We start from the raw sequence: 20,513 nt of genomic DNA on the forward strand, positions 1-20,513 counted from the left end.
ATGGGCATGTAGATGTTGGGCAGTGCCCTGGCCTTGCTCGGCTGGGTGTGGACGATCATTGTCTGCGGCGTGCCCATGTGGAGGGTAACAGCCTTCAACGGCAACAACATTGTCACCTTGCAAACCATATGGGAGGGCATCTGGATGAGCTGTGTGGTCCAGAGCGCGGGCCAGATGCAGTGTAAGGTAAATGACTGCTCGCCCTCAGCTCCGACCTGCAGGCTGCCAGAGCGCTGGTCGTGGTGGACATCATGGTAGGAATCGCCAGCCTCCTCATGGCGTTCACCGGGGGGAAGTGCACAAACTTTGTGGTGGAGGAGGTAGCCAAGGCACAGATGACAGTGGGGCAGGGGGGTGCTCTATCATCAGTGGGTTCCTGTGTCTCATCCCTGTATCCTGGACGGCCAGAATCTTCATCCAGGACTTCTACAATCCGCTCCTGGCGGATGCCCAGCAGAGGGACCTGGGGGCCGCGCTCTACATCAGCTGGGGGGCTGGGATCCCTGGTAACTGCTCCCTATGTGAGGGGGCTTAGTCGTCAGGATGTCACATCAAAGCAGCAGGTTCTGTGGCAAGCCCCTCCACCCCAACAAAGACCTACATTTAACATGACAGTTCATGGGACAAACTGGTCGGCATGAACAGTTCAAAAGGTATTGGTGGTATAATGTCACGCCCTGACCATAGTAAGCTGTTTACTCTCTATGTTGTTTGGGGCGTGATAGTGACTAGGGTGGGTCATCTAGGTTTTTTGTATGTCTATGTTGACCTGATATGGTTCCCTATCAGAGACAGCTGTTTATCATTGACTGGGAATTGGATTGGGGATCATATTTAGGTAGTCATTATTGACTGTATGTTTGTTTTACTCCATGTGTAACTCTGTGTCGTTGTATGTGTCGAACTGCTTTGCTTTATCTTGGCCAGGTCGCAATTGTAAATGAGAACTTGTTCTCAACTTGCCTACCTGTTTAAATAAAGGTGAAATAAAATACAATTCCTAAATTGTGTTTTTTGGGATCTTGTCTACATTGAGTTGCCTGAGTGCACACCAGTAGCGTCACGGTTCGTTTATGCTTTATTGTTTTTTTTTGTGAGTTTCAGTTTATTAAAAATATGTGGAACTCTATTCACGCTGCGCCTTGGTCAACTCATTATGACGAATGTGACATATAATGTATATGGACAGACAATGGAATATGAAGGAAAAGGTTCCAGTGGAAGGATGTTGTTTGCACAGACAGTGTACTATGAAGGAAAAGGTTCCAGTGGAAGGATGTTGTTTGCACAGACAGTGTACTATGAAGGAAAAGGTCCCAGTGGAAGGATGTTGTTTGTACAGACAGTGTACTATGAAGGAAAAGGTCCCAGTGGAAGGATGTTGTTTGCACAGACAGTGTACTATGAAGGAAAAGGTCCCAGTGGAAGGATGTTGTTTGCACAGACAGTGTACTATGAAGGAAAATATGCACAACTTTGCTTAGCCAGGGAAACACTACACTCCAAAACGATTATTCAGCTGTCCCCAAATCAAATCAAATTGTATTGGTCACATACACATAGTTAGAAGATGTTATTGCGAGTGTAGCGAAATGCTTGTGCTTCTAGTTCCGATTGCAGTAATATCTAACAACTACCTAATACACACAAATCTAAGTAAAGGAATGGAATAAGAATATATAAATATATGGATGAGTGATGATCGAGCGGCATAGGCAAGATGCAATTGATGGTATAAAATACAGTACATACATGAGATGAGTAATGCAAGATATGTAAACATTATTAAGTGGCATTATTAAAATGACTAGTGATCCATTTATTCAAGTGGCCAATGATTTCAAGTCTGTGTGTAGGCAGCAGCTTCTCTGTGTTAATGGTGGCTGTTTACCAGTCTGATGGCCTTGAGATAAAAGCTGTTTCTCAGTCTCTCAGTCCCAGCTTTGACGCACCTGTGCTGACCTTGCCTGGTAGCGGGGTGAACATGCAGTGGCTCTGGCAATTGTTGTCCTTGATGATATTTTTGGCCTTCCTGTAACATCAGGTGCTGTAATTGTCCTGGAGGGAAGGTAGTTTTGCCCCCGGTGATGCATTGTGCAGACGCACCACCTTCTGGAGAGCCTTGTGGTTGTGCGTGGTGCAGTGCCGTACCAGGACGTGATACAGCCCGACAGAATGCTCTCAATTGTGCATCTGTAAAAGTTTGTGAGGGTTTCAAGTGACAAGCCCAATTTCATTAGCCTCCTGAGGTTGAATAGGCGCTGTTGGACCATTTCCGTTTGGAATGGTTCCCTCTGTTGAAAGGGTTCTACATAGAATTCAAAATGATTCTACCTGCAACCAAAAAGGCTTATTCAAAGAACACTTTTAGGTTCGAGATGGCAATTTTTTCTAAGTGTATGAGTGTATTAATATGCCACTATTTTGATATATGTAAATGTTATTTGTTTCTCGGAGTATTGCATGGCAATGTAATTTTCAACCATTTAAAGGAAGTTGATTATACACTGTTGCAAATTATATTAGTCAGCACGTTTATACTGTTGTATGTCCTCTTTTATTACATGAACAATTGTTTCCATATTTCAGGTGTGTGTGTTGACTCAGTACTCCCACTGATGTCCTTGTTTTCCCTAAGCATTCATCATCATCATAAAATGCTCTCTGTGAGATATAAAACAGTACACTGAGAAAACCTGTTTGACAGGATCTGGTGTCAAATAACTCTACCCAGGCTTCAAATCCAATAACTACATCACAGCCTGTAGGGAGGAGGTCAGAGAACTGGCAGTGTTGTTCCAGGACAACAACCTCTCCCTCAATGTGAACAAGACAAAGGAACTGATTGTGGACTACAGGAAAAGACCGAACAGGCCCCGATTAACATCAACAGGATTGTAGTGGAGGGGGTCGAGAGTTTCAAGTTCCTTGGTGTTCACATCACCAATGAACTATCACGTTCCAAACACACCAAGACAGTCGTTAAGAGGGCACGACAACACCTTTTCCCCTTCAGGAGACTGCTGCACCATCGAGAGCATCCTGACCGGATGCATCACCGCCTGGTATGGCAACTGCTCGGAATCTGACCGTAAGACGCTACAGAGGGTAGTGCGTACGGCCCAGTACATCACTGGGGCCAAGCTTCCTGCCATCCAGGAACTTCAGTTGAAGTCTGAAGTTTACATACACCTTAGCCAAATACATTTAAACTCAGTTTTTCACAATTCCTGACATTTAATCCTAGTAAAAATTCCCTGTTTTAGGTCAGTTAGGATCACCACTTTATTTTAAGAATGTCAGAATAATAGTAGAGAAAATGATTTATTTAAATTAGTATTTGGTAGCATTACCTTTAAATTGTTTAACTTGGGTCAAACGTTTCAGGTAGCCTTCCAAAAGCTTCCCACAATAAGTTGGGTGAATTTTGTCCCATTCCTCCTGACAGAGCTGGTGTCAGGTTTGTAGGCCTCCTTGCTTGCACACACTTTTTCAGGTCTGCTCACAAATTTTCTATAGGATTGAGGTCAGGGCTTTGTAATACCTTGACGTTGTTGTCCTTTAGCCATTTTGCCACAACTTTGGAAGTATACTTGGGGTCATTGTCCATTTGGAAGACCCATTTGCGACCAAGCTTTAACTTCCTGACTGATGTCTTGAGATATTGCTTCAATATATCCAAATAATTGTCCATCCTCATGATGCCATCTATTTTGTGAAGTGCACCAGTTCCTCCTGCAGCAAAGCACCTCCACAACATGATACTGCCACGGTTGGGATGGTGTTCTTCGGCTTGTAAGCATCCTCCTTTTCCCTCCAACTATAGTTTGTCAACAAGAAATTTGGGGAGTGGTTGAAAAACTAGTTTTAATGACTCCAACCTAAGTGTATGTAAACTTCTGACTTCAACTGTATATACTAGGCGGTGTCAGAGGAAAGCCCAAAAAACTGTCAGAGACTCCAATCACCCAAGTCTTAGACTGTTTTCTCTGCTACCGCACGGCAAGTGGTACCGGTGCGCCAAGTCAGACAGCTTCTACCCCCAAGCCATAAGACTGCTGAACAATTAATCAATTGACTACTGGACTATTTACATTGACCCCCCCATTTGTTTTGTACACTGCTGCTACTCGCTGTACCCCCTGTATATAGCCTCGTTATTGTTATTTTATTGTGTTACTTTTTATACGTTTTTAACTTTAGTTTATTTGGTAAATATTTTCTTAACTCTTTCTTGAACTGCACTGTTGGTTAAGGGCTTGTAAGTATTTTACGGTGAGGTCTACACTAGCTGTATTCTGCGCATGTGAGATATAAAGTTTGATTTTGATTCAATGTGTTTTTCGACCAACATATACAATTGAAGGCATCCAAACATTGTGTTTACTGTATGTTTATTGTGACAGTTATTATTGTAAAGGGGAAATCAATCCACTCTTAACATCTAAATCAATAAAATAACCAATTATGGTTGAGTTTATAAAAAGACTGGAGTGAGTTGAGTCGGTTCACACTAAGCTGTGAGAAAAAAGTGCCATGTTCCCATGCTATCAGATCTGTTGATCTGGGAGAGAGAGGGGCTCGAGTTACGCCGTTCTCATGCAGAAAATGTCTCACCATTAAATTCTCTTAGCCTTAGGTGTTTTGTTATTGAGTTGAGATAAAGTTTAATATCAAATCATTGGCTGTCACGTTATATTCAGTTGTGTTACAAAGACAGTTCATTAATATTATGTAAGATTGAATGATGAAATGATCCTAATATTCCGCCCAGTATCAACTTTAGCATAATTGTTTCAATCTGAATGACTGATTCACTGCTTCTTGTTCTCTTTCTATTCTATTCAAAGAAACCTGCAATATAGTGCAACACCTCAGTCATGTCCCTCCATCAAATACACTGATGACACACTACTGCTATCTAGTGGTATATACTTATGCCCTCTCTCAGCATAGTTCTAATATGACAAATGATGAAGAAACTGTCTGCCACCCACTTGACAAAAACTATGACAAAGCACCTAACAATGCTACCTACCTCCCTCACTAACTTTAAGCATCAGCTGTCAGAGCAGCTTACCGATTATTGCACCTGTACATAGCCCATCTGTAAACAGCCCACCCAACTACCTCATCCCCATATTGTTATTATTATTTTTTGCTCCTTTACACCCCAGTATCTCAACTTGCACATTCATCGTCTGCACATCTATCACTCCAGTGTTTAATTGCTCAATTGTAATTATTTCGCCACTACGGCCTATTTATTGCCCTACCTCCCTAATCTTACTACATTTGCACACACTGTATATAGACTTTTCTATTGTGTTATTGACTGTACGTGTTACGGTTTTCTTGCGGTGAAGGAGAGTCGGACCACAATGCAGCGTGGTATTCTTGAAACATGTTTAATGACGAAGAAAAACGAACAATACAAAAACAACAAACACTAAGTGAAAACCTATACAGCCTATCTGGTGCAAACAAACACAGAGACAGGAACAATCACCCATGAAACACTCAAATAATATGGCTGCCTAAATATGGTTCCCAATCAGAGACAACGATAAACACCTGCCTCTGATTGAGAACCACTCCAGACAGCCATAGACTATGCTAGAAAACCCCACTAAGCCACAATCCCGAAACCTACGAAAAACCCCAAGACAAAACACACCACATAAATAAACCCATGTCACACCCTGGCCTGACCAAAATAATAAAGAAAACACAAAATACTAAGACCAGGGTGTGACAGTACGCTTGTTTATCCCATGTGTAACTCTGTGTTGTTTGTGTCGCACTGCTTTGCTTTATCTAGGCCAGGTCGCAGTTGTAAATGAAAACTTGTTCTCAACTGGACTACCTGGTTAAATAAAGGTGAAATAAAAATAGAAAATACCATTGTAAAAATCCTGTGATGTTTATCTAATAGGAACACTGATGGAAAAATCTGCTCAGTCATGGTAATTAATACATTTAATTTGTTTTGTATATCACTTTATTTAGTAAAGTCAAGCTCATGTCAAGTTAACGAGATACATCACATCTCAATGTTGTGCTGACTGAATCACTGACCTTGTATAGTCCATTGCAGGCTCACTGTTGAATAATCAATTCTGGGAATTCACTAGTAAAACTATTCTGGTTTAGTAGATTTTCAATATATTTTTAGCAGCGAAGTGAGAAGCAAAACAAAGCATGTCAGAACAATATCTAAATGTGTGGTAACTGGGAGTGGCTAGAGGAGAAAACTGTAAACAGAACATATTGTAGTAAGTCTATGTCCAATAATCATTATGGTAGTACCCCAAGTTCCACTGTAAAATAGATGATCCACTTCTGGAGTTTTCATGTGAAGTGGCAAAGATACTTCATAAAAGGTTATCTATCAATGGACTATCCCTCCCTTCATGTCCAATAGGGAACAACCCCTTGTTTACTGCAGTTGGCAATGGAACCGGGCAAAGCCAAAACATAATTCAGACAGGGCAGGTTATTAGTGTCAGAGATACAGTATTATTCCAATTAAAGAGTTTATTCATTTTAAAATGAATTTCCTAAAAGGGTATTGATGTGGGATCTAAAGGTGTGATAGGCAATAAACTGAGGGGTGAAATTAACGGTTTCTGCATTATACAAGCTGATTGGCCTCTACTCCCCAAACAGAAACATCCCTACTCATCTCTGTCCTGTAGTGTGCCTGTTAGGAAGAACTGTTGGGTGGACAATGTCCAACCTAGAACCACACAATGCATCATTGCATTGGCGTTCCTTTCAGTCAAACAGACAAAGTACATAAACCTCAGTGCTTCAGCACGGACAATTGGAATTCATGGACTTATTGACTATGGAACAAGCGGTATCTTGTATTGCAACTTGCATTACCAGGGTTTTGGGTTCGATTCCCATGGTAGAGCAGTACGAAAATGAATGGAATCAATACTGTAAGTAGATCTAGAGAGCGTCTGCTAAATGACCAAAACATTTTTCGTTGTTGTCTTTGTAAAAAAAAGTGTGGTAATTGCTAGGTTGTAATCACAGCGATAAAAGAGCAAACAGCCATGTTGAGCATATTTTCCCTTTATTTTATCCCCAGTTCTGTGCAAGCTGTAGCCCCCCCCCCCCCCCTGTCCCCTGTCCCCTGTAGCCCCCCCCCCCCCCCCCTCCCCTGTCCCCTGACCTCCAGGCGGCCCGGGGCCTCATTGTCATCAGCATGGTACTGGGCTGCCTGGCGTTCCTCGTTCCTCCTGGGGGCTAGGTGTACCAACTGCCTGAGCCATCCCAGGGTCAAAGCCTGCATGGTGCAGGCCGCAGGGATCACCTTCACCCTGGCTGGGTTAAGCATCATAGTGGCTGTGTCCTGGACAGCCCAGTCTATCATTAGGGACTTCTATAACCCGCGGGTCCCTGAGGTACTGAAGAAGGAGATGGGGGTGGCCATCTATGTGGGCTGGGTGACCTCTGGGTTCCTGTTCTGTGGAGGAGGGGTGCTGTGTACCAGATGTCCTCCAGGGGGGAGAGAGGGCAGGCATGGTTCCAGCAATAGGTACACCCTGGCTAGGATGCCCACTCACACTCACAGCAGCTACGCCATAAAGAACTATGTGTGAGAGGGGAGTGCTTTATTTGCCTGTTAACTTCAGGTAAATCATGCAGGTGTTGGCACTCTGAAGAGACATGTCACAGCATGTTTTTCCATCAGAACATTGTAATTTTGAACATTGCATGTGCATGTCTGGTCGTTCAGTGTATTGTCTGACTTTGATGCATTTAAAATTGCCCTGGAACTATTTGATACAGTAGCTTTGGTGGAAGTTATTAAAAATAAGATAATATTAGTTAATTATTGTTATAAAATAAGTCTGGCTTAGGTAATTGTAGATATTCAAATGTTCACTATCCCCATGAAAGATGTTTGTTGAGGAAATATCTGTTATTGAAATAGAATCACTGAAAATCAACAGGTTACTGTTATTGACAGTACAAGTACGTCCACATTTTTTACATCCTATTAAACTGTGGTTATTTCTTGTAATGTGTTTTAGGAACAATGTTTTTCACATTTTACTTTGTGACTCGAATCTGCTTTAAAAGAAAATAGATGCAGCATTTTAGAGGGCAGCAAATCATGTTCTTTGAATGATTTGCGATTTGAACCGAATATAAATAAACATTTTGATTCTAAATTACTTTTGTTGCATCTCTTTTATTTATCTTATTGGAAAAAGGTGTATCAAAACTGATAAGCAGGGAGAACATTGAACATTCAGAATTAAGTGTGAAAGACTAGATGCTGTACACGGTGAGGCACACAAGGCTTATTTCCTACAAGATCACAAAGTCAGAGGCTGAAGTCAACAGAAGACACAGTGGAATCTTTGTTTTAGTGGCTGTGGTGAAACTGAAAAAGACGAATTGTTGTGAAACCATGGCACAGTAAACAGAAGGAAACCCCTTTATTCCCCAGCTGTAGAGCTGTACTGATGCCCCACGCCCTTTTCAGGAATCCGGGAGGAGTGGTTTCAAATCACACAGGCTAGACACACACACAAGCACATACTCACACAGACACCCACCCTGCTGTGCCTGCAGCTGGTTAAACCCTGCTGTTAGGCCTCTTCCTGTGAGGAGCTAAGCTCAGCTCAGTCATGAAGCGGCAGTTGGAGCTAGCGGCATTGGGCCTGGGCATTACAGGCTGGCTGTGCGCCATCCTCACCCGCTGCCTGCCCCTGTGGAAAGTCAGCGGCACTCTGGACAACTCCACAGCCACGCTGCCAGCATACTGGGATGGGGTGTGGCTGGAATGGGACCACTGGGACCTCAACCATGACGGTAGCCTCCACTGCTCCTTCTACCAGTCTTTGTTATCCCTCTCTGGAAACTTCCAAACATGGAGAAGCTTGATCATGGCTTCTATAGGTGCTGGAGCTTTTGCTGTGGTCATCAGTATCATTGGAGAGGTGTGGTTTCCGAAGAGGAATCAGGTGAAAGTTGTCTCCGGTGTGGTGTTTGTGCTGTCTGGAATACTGCTGCTTGTCCCTGTCGCTTGGACCTGCCACCACACTAATGAGCCACTGGAGGGCGCGGTGGTGCTGAGGAGAGACTGGGGAGCTGCTCTGTACATAGGATGGATCTCCTTCTCTCTGACGGTAGTAGGGGGAGGGTTTCTCAGTACTAGATGCCTCATGTTCCAGCAGCAGGATGAGTCAGAAAGAGGGAGTTACCCTCCAGGTTATCCTGTGGCAGAGCAGGAGCCAACCAACCCCCTGGATACTATCCACAGGACTGCTTTTAGACACAGCCAGTATGCTCGGGCAACAACACGGCCTTCATGAGAAGATGCAATCACTCTGAGGGCCTTGAGTGAGGAATCTTCCACCTATTAATTATTCTTCTGTGAAATTCTACCTAAATTGCATGTGTACTAGGTATGAATGGATTTCTAGGTACTATAGACAATGTTAGAAGTCATTCTTCTACTGCAATGAAGCACTTTGAAAGATGTTGAAGAATTTATAATAGGAGTAGGAGTAGCACTACCCATGGAGAGTTAATTGCGCTTTCAACTGTAATAATTGGGTCTGAAATGTTGTCAACTTGCTTAATTTTTGTATTGGTGGTGAGGGTTAAGCATCTAAGTGTTACATTGCCTTCAGAAAGTATTCACACCCCTTGACTTTTTCCACAATTTGTTGTGCTACAGCCTGAATTAAACAATTATTACATTTAGATTTTGTGTCACTGGCCTACACACAATGCCCCATATGTCAAAGTGGAATTCTGTTTTTTATAAATTGATAAGAAATGAAAAGCTGAAACGTTTGGAGTCAATACGTATTCAACCTGTGTTACGGCAAGCCTAAATACGTTCAGAAGTACACATTTGGTTAACAAGTCACATGAGCTGCATGGACTAGTGTTTAACATGATTTTTGAATAACTACCTCATCTCTGTACCCCACACATCTCTGCCCCAATTATTTGTAAGGGCCCTCAGTCGAGTAGGGAATTTCAAACACAGATTCAACCACCAAGACAAGGGAGGTTTTCCAATGCCCAGCAATGAAGGGCACCTATTGGTAAATGGGTAAAAAAATAAAGCAGACACTGAATATCTCTTTGAGAATGGTGAAGTTATTAATTACAATTTGGATGGTGTATCAATACACACAGTCACTACAAAGATACAGGCATCCTTCATAACTCCGCTCAGGGATTTCACGAGGGCAATGGTGACTTTAAAACAATTACAGTTTAATGGCTGTGATAGGAGAACTGAGGATGGATCAACAACATTGTAGTTACTCCACAATACTAACCTAAATGACACAGTGAAAAGAAGGAAGCCTGTACAGAATACAAAATATTCCAAAACATGCATCCTGATTGCAATAAGGCACTAAAGTAAAACTGCAAAAAAATGTATCAAAGAAATTCACTTTTTGTCCTGAATTACAGCAAATCCAACACAACACATCACTGAGTACCACTCTTCATAATTTTCAAGCATGATGGTGGCTGCATCATGTTATGGGTATGTTTCTCATCGGCAAGGACTAGAGTTTTTTTTAGGATAAAAAGAAACGGAACAGAGCTAAGCACAGGCAAAATCCTAGAGGAGAACCTGGTTCAGTCTGCTTTCCAACAGACACTGGGAGACAATTTCCCCGTTCAACAGGATAATAACCTAAAATACAAACCAAGTATTCTGTACACTGGAGTTGTTTACCAAGACAATATGGAATGCTTCTGAGTGGCCTAGTTACAGTTTTGACTTACAGTACCAGTCAAAGGTTTGGACACACCTACTCATTCAAGGGTTTTTCTTTATTTTCTACATTGTAGAATAATAGTAAAGACATCAAAACTATGAAATAACACATATGAAATCGCATAGTAACCAAAAAAGTGTTAAACAAACCAAAATATATTTGAGATTCTTCAAAGTAGCCACCCTTTGTCTTGATGACAGCTTTGCACACACTTGGCATTCTCTAAACCAGCTTCATGATGTAGTCACCTGGAATGCATTTAAATTAACAGGTGTACCTTTTTAAAGGTTAATTTGTGGAATTTCTTTCCTTCTTAATGCGTTTGAGCCAATCAGTTGTGTTGTGACAAGGTAGGGTTGGTATACAGAAGATAGCCCTACTTGGCAAAAGACCAAGTCCATGTTACAGAGTTTAATGGCAACTCAAATAAGCAAAGAGAAATAACAGTCTATCATTACTTTAAGACATGGAGGTCAGTCAATCCGAAATGTTTCTTGAATGTTGAAAGTTTCTTCCAAGTGCAGTCGCAAAAACCATCAAGTGCTATGATGAAACTGTCTCTCATGAGGACCGCCACAGGAAAGGAAGACCCAGAGTTACATCTGCTGCAGAGGACAAGTTCATTTGTTTCCAGCCTCGGAAATCTGCAATTAACTGCACCACAGATTGCAGCCCAAATAAATACTTCAGAGTTCAAGTAACAGACACAACTCAACATCCAACGGTTCAGAGGAGACTGTGTGAGTCAGGCCTTCATGGTCGAATTGCTGCAAAGAACCACCTCTAAAGGAAACCAATAAGAAGACGAGACTTGCTTGGGCCAAGAAACATGAGCAATGGACATTAGACCTGTGAAAAACTGTCCTTTGGTCTGATGAGTCCAAATTGGAGTTTTGATTCCAACCGCTGTGTCATTGTGAGACGTAGAGTAGATGAACAGATGATCTCCGCATGTGTGGTTCCCACCGTGAAGCATGGAGGAGGTGTTATGGTGCTTTGCTGGTGACACTGTGATTTATTTAGAATTCAAGGCACACTTAACCAGCATGGCTACCACAGCATTTTGCAGCAATACGCCATCCCATCTGGTTTGCGCTTATTGGGACAATAATTTGTTTTTCAACAAGACAATGACTCAAAACACACCTCCAGGCTGTATAAGGGCCATTTGACCGAGAAGGAGAGTGACGGAGTGATGCATCAGATGACCTGGCCTCCACAATCACCCGACCTCAACCCAATTGAGATGGTTAGGAATGAGTTGGACCGTAATGAAAGAAAAGCCAATAAGTGCTCAGCATATGTGGGAACTCCTTCAAGACTGTTGGAAAAATCAGTCCTCATGAAGCTGGTTGAGAGAATTCCAAGAGTGTGCAAAGATGTCAAGTCAAAGTGTGGCTACTTTGAAGAATCTCAAATATAAAATATATTTTGATTTAACACTTTTTGGCTGACTACATGATTCCATGTGTTATTTCATAGTTTCTGTTTTCACTGTTAATCTACAATGTAGAAAATAGTACAAATAAAGTTAAACTCTTGAATAAGTAAGTGTGTCCAAACTTTTGACCGGTACTGTAAATCAGCTTGAAAATCTATGGCAAGACTTGAAAATGGCTGTCTTGCAATGATTAACAACCAGCTTGACAGAGCTTGTAGAACTTTTTCAATAATAAATGTGCAAATATTGTATAATCCAGGTGTGCTAAACTCTTAAGAGACTTATCAAGAAAGACTCACAGCTGTAATCGCTGCCAAAGGTGATTCTAACATGTATTGACTCAGGGGTGTGAATACTTACATAAATTAGATATTTCTTTATTTAATTTTCAATAAATTTGCTAACATTTATAAAAACATGTCTTCACTTTGTCATTATGGGGTCATGTGTGTAGATAGGTGAGAAAAACAATCTACAAAATGTGGAATAAGTCAAAGGGTATGAATACTTTCTGAAGACACTGTACAATTTCTGCTCGAGTAATGAAAGTAATACATTCTTGATATTGCCCCTTTACCTGCATAAACTTGGCATAGGGCTATTGATTCAGTTTTTGGAGAGACAATGCTATAGTAATCACAAAAATGAATAACAAATGAAATTATTACATTTTTATTTGCAATTGTTTATAAGGAAAGACGTGTGAAAGAATATATAAATTAAGGGGTTATTATTATTATTAACTAGTAATAATAAAATATGACTTCATAAGTATGGTGAAATGCCACACTGGGTAAAATGAAAGGCAGGGTCAAAACCATATTAATTACTTGAGTAGAAGTTGACTCACAAAAATAACTTAATTCAATTATATAGAGCCATTTTTTGTTCATAAGCAAAGGTCACATTCAAGTGGTGCACGCACCTGATCGCAGCAAAAAGCCCCGGCAAGATAGCTATACACTGATGTCAGGGCTTTGACAAACTTAGCAGTGAGTGATGACCATGAAAAAACAAGACTGATGGCTATAGCTATGTTCAACAAGTATATTATTCTTCTGGCTTTATCTAGCTCCATTTGTGATATTTTACCTTGCCTTGATGGCTTGCTAGGTAATCAATCCTCCGATGTTGTAGACGTTAACCATCTGATTACGTGTTTATTAACTTGCACAAGCTGCGTTTGATGTTGCATGGGTCAATATAATGATTGAAAATGACTCGTCAGTGTTTGCCAAAACTCATAATATGTAGTGAAAAACTGGTCAATACCTGACAAGCCTCAAACTTGTTTTGTAAACTAAAGAAATACAGAGCATCTCAATGTTTGAGTTCAGGTTTCCATCAACCTCCAGCTAAAGCATCATGCAACTTACAAGAGGTCATACATCCAGCAATCGAGACCAAGAAGCAAATCAGCAGTCACGAGAGACTATACATCCAGTAGTTGTACGTAGAGCAGGAAAAAATGTATTCTGTTCAGTTAAATAATTATCTTCAAATAAACAGAGGCTGGAAAGGGATCCATTGGTATTAGAAATAGCGGTCTCTTTAATTAAGGGTTTGCAGTTTGTGTGGCAACGGTGGTGGTAAGATAGTGTATGTATGTAGTCCTATAGTGCTCTGTGTGAAGGTTATTCCAGCCTCTCGTCTCCCTCTTCCACATCCTTCAGACTGAGCACCTCCAGGGAACCTTTACCTTTCGTCTCACAGCGGATCAACTCATCTATCTCCCTGAAGCAGCCTGGGTCCACCAGACATACCTGGAGGATGGAGGGAGGGGTTGAGAAATATATATAGAAAGAGGGGGAGGGAGAGAGTGCTTGTTGCTGCATTACTTGAACTATTTACTACTCATAGCGCATACAATGTATTCCAAATTCGTTTGGATATGTCTAGATAAGATATAACCATTTTAGTTAAGAGCAAGGATGTCAAACTCATTCCTTGGAGGACCTAGTGTCTACATGTTTTTGTTTTTTCCTTTCAATTAAGACCTAAACAACCAGGCGAGGGGAGCTCTTCACTAATTAGTAACCTCAATTCATCAATCAAGTCTAAGGGAAGAGAGAAAACCCGCAGACACTCAGCCCAGCGTGGAAAGAGATTGACACATGCGCTTTAGAGACACACTGTGTAGGACAGTATAAACCAGAAGGATCTGTCTCTCACCATCTCTAGCTGGTCGTCAAAGTCTTCACTTTCCACCACCTTGAGGAGGGGTTTGAGTTTCTCCTTCAGCCTCTTGCCCTCCTTGGCCGGCAGCACCAGCCTCAGCCTCATGTGGGCCCTCTGGATCTCTATGGAATCCTTCAGCTGCCTGATCACCTCCAGAGCCTAGGAACAAAGAAACAGCTGTTAGATTCATCGGCATTAGCATGACAAAGACTCATTTGTTGGTACGTACTAAAAGCCATCCATGTAAGTATTCTGGTTTATGTAGCTAAACAACAAACAGGTTCAGAATGTTTGATATGAAAGATCAAACTCTTCACATTTGAAGGGAATAATTTATGGCTAAATCTTGCCACTGCTTGTACCCACAGTATGCACAGTGAGTGAGCATTAAAAACAAAGCCGGTCGTTCATGTTTCCTTGCCAATATTAAAATAAGGAAAATGTCTAGACTCCAGTGTACTGTAGCAACAACACTGTGTCCCAGCCCTACCTGCTGCTTGGTGCTCTTGTTGGCCTTGACAGAGTAGTGGATATCCTTCATGGCCCGCTCTATGAGGTTGACAGTGTATGGTCGCTTGGTCTCTGGGTTCACACACTTCTCCGCCACGATGGTTGCAATGTCTCTGAAACTCGTCTCTAACTGGCTCTGCCTCTCCTTATCTGAAACCTGGAGTTCTCCTTTAGCTAAAATCTGACCGACAAAGAAAAAGACAAATATAGAATAGGCAAATATCATAGCAATTCATAATGTTGAATGAATGTGTGTAATATGAGTTACTGGTGTTTGTATTTGTCAATGTATTTACTTCTTTGCATATCTCTGTCAGGTCATCTGTTCCAAAGGCTTTTGACAGATCATCTTTCTTGGCAACCTGACCCTTGGAAACATTATTGAAAACAGAACTGGTCTGCAACACTTCATCCAGGTCCTTCTCTCTGTGTAATTGGCAAATGGAAATTGCATGGAGATGTATTAAGTGTTTACAGTAAGTTTTGCTATCACTGTTTCTTAATCCTGGTCTTGGGGACCCAAAGGGGTACACATTTTTGCCCTAGCACTACACACCTGATTCCAGTAATCAAAGGTGTGACAATGAGTTGGTTAGTGGAATCAGATTAATAGTGCTAGGGCAAAAATGTGCACCCTTTGGGTCCCCAGGACCAGGATAGAAGCACTGTGCTAAATGCTTTCAATACCTAAAACCAAATATTGTATGAACTCTGAGCAGCTACTGGATTTGGTTCTGGGGGAGGTCGATGGGGTGTCCCATTTTTTTTCTTATTCAAAAGATGCCAGAAGCAAAACACATGGCACATAGACTGTTCCTCAGATCCTCATTATTCCACAGCCTCTCGACACCGGGCAAGAATATGATGCACGATTCAAGGCCAGTGATAGGTCATGACTTGCTCCTCCGAAACAGCACAACTTGCTTATATACATATTTAGTTACATTCGGAGCTCATTATAAATAAGTCAAAGATGAAAACATACTACCATTAGTCTGACATACTCGTAGTGTTTGATGTGTGCCTCGGTGGGTATCAAACAGATCTAACTAGCTATTATAGCTAGATAGCCAAATTCCTGAAACACTCACGCTCCAGATCTCCAGCTCATCACTTTATTTTTGTAGCAGGCGATTTCAAATCGTTTTCCTCCCTTTTTCATCCTCACCACCGCCACATTTGTGAGTCGGATCTGGTTTGTTGGTGTAAATATAGACATATTTCTGCTTTACAAAACAGAGTAATCTGTCAGTAAAACGATAAATTTATTGCGGCGTTGGTGTGCTATGAGTTTCACATCAATTCTGCCGGACTGAAACGCATACTAGGTACAAAGGTTCCGACTTTTTGTTGATCTTCTTCGATGAGGTTTAATATGTTGCATTGCCGTCACCTACTACACTGGAGTACAACTGCCTTATACTTCACTTGAAAAATAAATAAACAAATACCCTACCATCTAACTTTACCATCACAAAAAATACAGCACCCTACTCCACTATTTAAATCAATTTTGTCCTACCTCATGCCAACAACCGGAAAGGATAGGACATCACCACTTAACACATCCTGTAACTCTTCTGATGTCAAGTCTCGCACACTCAAATACTTCTCTGCAGCTGCCACCACAGCTTCAATTTTCTGAGACTTACGTTCTCTCCCTGCAGTACAGTTGATTAACATTGCTATAAATGCTAAACATCTAATTTTACTGAAACATATCACTTGTTGACCTATCCCTCTCTACTGGTACATGTCTACTACTCACAACACTCCTCTCAGGATTTCTCCCCCTTGACCCATATTCCTCTACTTCCTGCACCCCTACAATTAACACATATGTAGGGTAGTTCGTTCTGCGTTGTGTACTTTTAATTAGGACGCTGCCACAACTGAAGGTCTGCTAGTTGAATTGTTTTTATTTAACCTGCACACGATGAGACAACACGCATTATGTTAACCCTTGGTGCGGTTTTAGCTTTTAGGCACCTTGCTATCTGAAGGTCAGGCAAAAGAGAACAATAAGGGAGTATGGAAATACAGATAATCCGCGATGGACCAAACCAAAATATACAAAACTTTTGTATGTACGTACAATATTGATATGAAAAAGTGTTTGTACACCAAAGAAAAACATTAGCTATGCAGCTGTAATTAAATAAAAAAATACACTGAATTATTATTATTATTATCAAATTATTAACATCCCCTCTTGAACTGGCCTTTTTGAATTGGTCCTTGTGTGCAATTTGGTGCATAATCTAGGCCTAGGGGAACAACATCACACTGCTACACATACAGTACCACTACTTTCCCCAATGTTACACATTCCTTTGTCTCATGCCATTCTGCACACTTCTCACACCTAGAAACCTCCCTCCTACACACTGCTGCCACATGCCCATAAGCTTGACACCTGCAACAACGTAATGTATTCGGTACAAAAGCTGCTACAGGAAACATATACAGTGGGGAGAACAAGTATTTGATACACTGCCGATTTTGCAGGTTTTCCTACTTACAAAGCATGTAGAGGTCTGTAATTTTTTTAATCATAGGTACACTTCAACTGTGAGAGACGGAATCTAAAACAAAACTCCAGAAAATCACATTTGATTTTTAAGTAATTAATTTGCATTTTGATCACCTACCAACCAGTAAGAATTCCGGCTCTCACAGACCTGTTAGGTTTTTTTTAAGGAGCCCCCTGTTCTCCACTCATTACCTGTATTAACTGCACCCGTTTGAACTCGTTACCTGTATAAAAGACACCTGTCCACACACTCAATCAAACAGACTCCAACCTCTCCACAATGGCCAAGACCAGAGAGCTGTGTAAGGACATCAGGGATACATTTGTAGACCTGCACAAGACTGGGATGGGCTACAGGACAATAGGCAAGCAGCTTGGTGAGAAGGCAACAACTGTTGGCGCAATTAGTAGAAAATGGAAGAAGTTCAAGATGACGTTCAATCACCCTCGGTCTGGGCTCCATGCAATATCTCACCTCGTGGGGCATCAATGATCATGAGGAAGGTGAGGGATCAGCCCAGAACTACACGGCAGGACCTGGTCAATGACCTGAAGAGAGCTGGGACCACAGTCTCAAAGAAAACCCTTAGTAACACACTACGGCGTCATGGATTAAAATTCTCCAGAGCACGCAAGGTCCCCCTGCTCAAGCCAGCGCATGTCCAGGCCCGTCTGAAGTTTGCCAATGACCATCTGGATGATCCAGAGGAGGAATGAGAGAAGGTCATGTGGTCTGATGAGACAAATATAGCTTTTTGGTCTAAACTCCACTCGCCGTGTTTGGAGGAAGAAGAAGGATGAGTACAACCCCAAGAACACCATCCCAACCGTGAAGCATGGAGGTGGAAACATACTACTTTGGGGATGCTTTTCTGCAAAGGGGACAGGACAACTGCACCGTATTGAGGGGAGGATGGATGGATGGGCCATGTATCGCAAGATCTTGGCCAACAACCTCCTTCTCTCAGTAAGAGTATTGAAGATGGGTCGTGGCTGGGTGTTCCAGCATGACAACAACCCGAAACACACAGCCAGGGCTCTGTAAGAAGCATCTCAAGGTCCTGGAGTGGCCTAGCCAGTCTCCAGACCTGAACCCAATAGAAAATCTTTGGAGGGAGCTGAAAGTCCATATTGCCCAGCGACAGTCCCGAAACCTGAAGGATCGTGAGAAGGTCTGTATGGAGGAGTGGTTGGCCAAAATCCCTGCTGCAGTGTGTGCAAACATGGTCAAGAACTACAGGAAACGTATGATCTCTGTAATTGCAAACAAAGGTTTCTGTACCAAATATTAAGTTCTGCTTTTCTGATGTATCAAATACTTATGTCATAAAATAAAATGCAAATTAACTACTTAAAAATCATACAATGTGATTTTCTGGATTTTTGTTTTACATTCCGTCTCTCACAGTTGAAGTGTACCTGTGATAAAAATTACAGACCTCTACATGCTTTGTAAGTTGGAAAACCTGCAAAATCGTCAGGGTTTCAAATACTTGTTCTCCCCACTGTATATCTCACTAGGTCAGGGTATTTTAGTCTCCATATATCCACTAATTCCAATATATCCATGACATTCATGATTTCCTTAAGTGCCTGAGGGTGATAGTTTGTAGTGTGATTTCCTTTCCAGTCCATAGAGGTATTTATGACCGTATTAAAATGTCCCACCATAATAATAGAGTCTAGTGTTGCTTGTAGAGTTGATAAATTCTTATATTTTCAAAGAAGCTTGGATCATCATTATTCGGACCATATAGGTAAATAATCCATATCTGTTTATTGTCCAATAACATATTTAAAATAATCCATCTACATTGATGATCTGTTTGGTCAATTTGCAAATTTGGATCAAAATTAATGTTAATTAAAACCATAACCCCTTTTTAATTTCTTTGCCCATGGGAGAAATACATTTTGCCTTGGGAAATGATGTTGCCATGTTCCCTTGCCAGGAAGAGCTCCTTCTCCTTATATCGATGGATCCGCATTATGATGGGACGCAGTCGGCCGCCTGGGCGAGGTTTCGGTGCAAGGCTGCTTTGGGCTCTATCGAGTTCACGGAGATTGGGAAAGACCTCATGGCACAAAACTTACTTGAACAGCTCAGCAATGAACTGGGTTGGAGATCCTGTCTCAGAATCCTCTGGTAGTCCAATCACGCTGATATTCTGGTGTTTTGAACGTGAAATCAAATCTTCCACTTGTAGCTGCAGAGACTTGTTGGCGGCGGCCACATCGTCAAGTCTGGTTTCCAGCTTAGTGAGTTGATTGCTTTGGCCCGGGCTCAAATTCAGCCAGTGTGGTAGTGTGAGATGCTACAGAAGCCCGGATGGTTTCCATGATTGCCTAAATTGTAGCCAGTGCAGCCGCCAGTGAGTTATTCAGCAATTCGGTGAGTTTTGCCAGCTCTCTGACAAGGATCTCCAGTGTTATCGGGTTAGCCGTATGTCCGGAGTGGCTATTGAAGCCGTCAATGAAGGTGGGATGGTAGCCATTTTAGCTGAAGTTGATTTGGTGGAGTGTGACGTTTTTCTGTCAATTTTCCAAAGCGTGTGACTGGTTTGCTCATGCTAACTTAGGTATACTCTATTACTGGGTAATTAGAATGACTTTGAGGATAGGCAAAATTGAGGATTATTTACAAAAGTTGTTGGAGAAGAGTCCTTGTGCGACTTCTGTTAGTGTTTAAATACTGGAGAGTTGAGACCAAATCACGGACGCTGGACAGAGTGGATTTCAGTTGTAACAAAAGACAGTTTTAATGAGTCAAAGATATCTTGTCCCGCAGTTTTACGTGCACGGATCTAGTTCATATAACTCGGCAAGGAGTCAGGTGAAAAAGAGGCCTTATACAAAGGTTACATTCATTTTTATACATAGAATAAAGTAGGTGGAGTCTTGTCGTTTTGGTCTTCTGACTGGTCACGAAGGGTTGTAGGCGGGCCTTGCTCTAGCCAGAGCGGGCCCCATTGGTGCACAGCAGAGTCTTGTTCTGAGCACCCGACCAGTAGAGGGGGATGAGATGTGTGTTTATACAAGGAGATATTTGTGTGTCTGGAAATCTGATACAGGAGAG

General features: G+C 41.8%; 2 protein-coding genes and 1 pseudogene across 2 annotated transcripts; 2 read left to right on the plus strand and 1 right to left on the minus strand.

Annotated features, from left to right (window-relative positions):
* LOC139382513 (claudin-4-like) lies at positions 1-7,613 on the plus strand (annotated as a pseudogene).
* A 929-nt stretch (positions 7,614-8,542) lies between these two features.
* Positions 8,543-10,424, plus strand: LOC139382709 (claudin-4-like). Its single transcript, XM_071126813.1, has one exon. The coding sequence runs from the start codon at positions 8,652-8,654 to the stop codon at positions 9,336-9,338; it is 687 nt and encodes a 228-aa protein (XP_070982914.1). The 5' UTR covers positions 8,543-8,651; the 3' UTR covers positions 9,339-10,424.
* Positions 10,425-13,739: 3,315 nt separating this feature from the next.
* Positions 13,740-16,429, minus strand: LOC139382708 (ribosome maturation protein SBDS-like). Its single transcript, XM_071126812.1, has 5 exons — positions 15,996-16,429; positions 15,201-15,330; positions 14,885-15,085; positions 14,389-14,553; positions 13,740-13,979 (listed from the first exon to the last, which is right to left on the minus strand). The coding sequence occupies exons 1-5, from the start codon at positions 16,121-16,123 to the stop codon at positions 13,851-13,853; spliced, it is 753 nt and encodes a 250-aa protein (XP_070982913.1). The 5' UTR covers positions 16,124-16,429; the 3' UTR covers positions 13,740-13,850.
* Positions 16,430-20,513: the final 4,084 nt, after the last annotated feature.

Source organism: Oncorhynchus clarkii, chromosome 24, assembly GCF_045791955.1.
Source record: "Oncorhynchus clarkii lewisi isolate Uvic-CL-2024 chromosome 24, UVic_Ocla_1.0, whole genome shotgun sequence".
In the NCBI taxonomy this organism is placed as follows: Eukaryota; Metazoa; Chordata; class Actinopteri; order Salmoniformes; family Salmonidae; genus Oncorhynchus; species Oncorhynchus clarkii.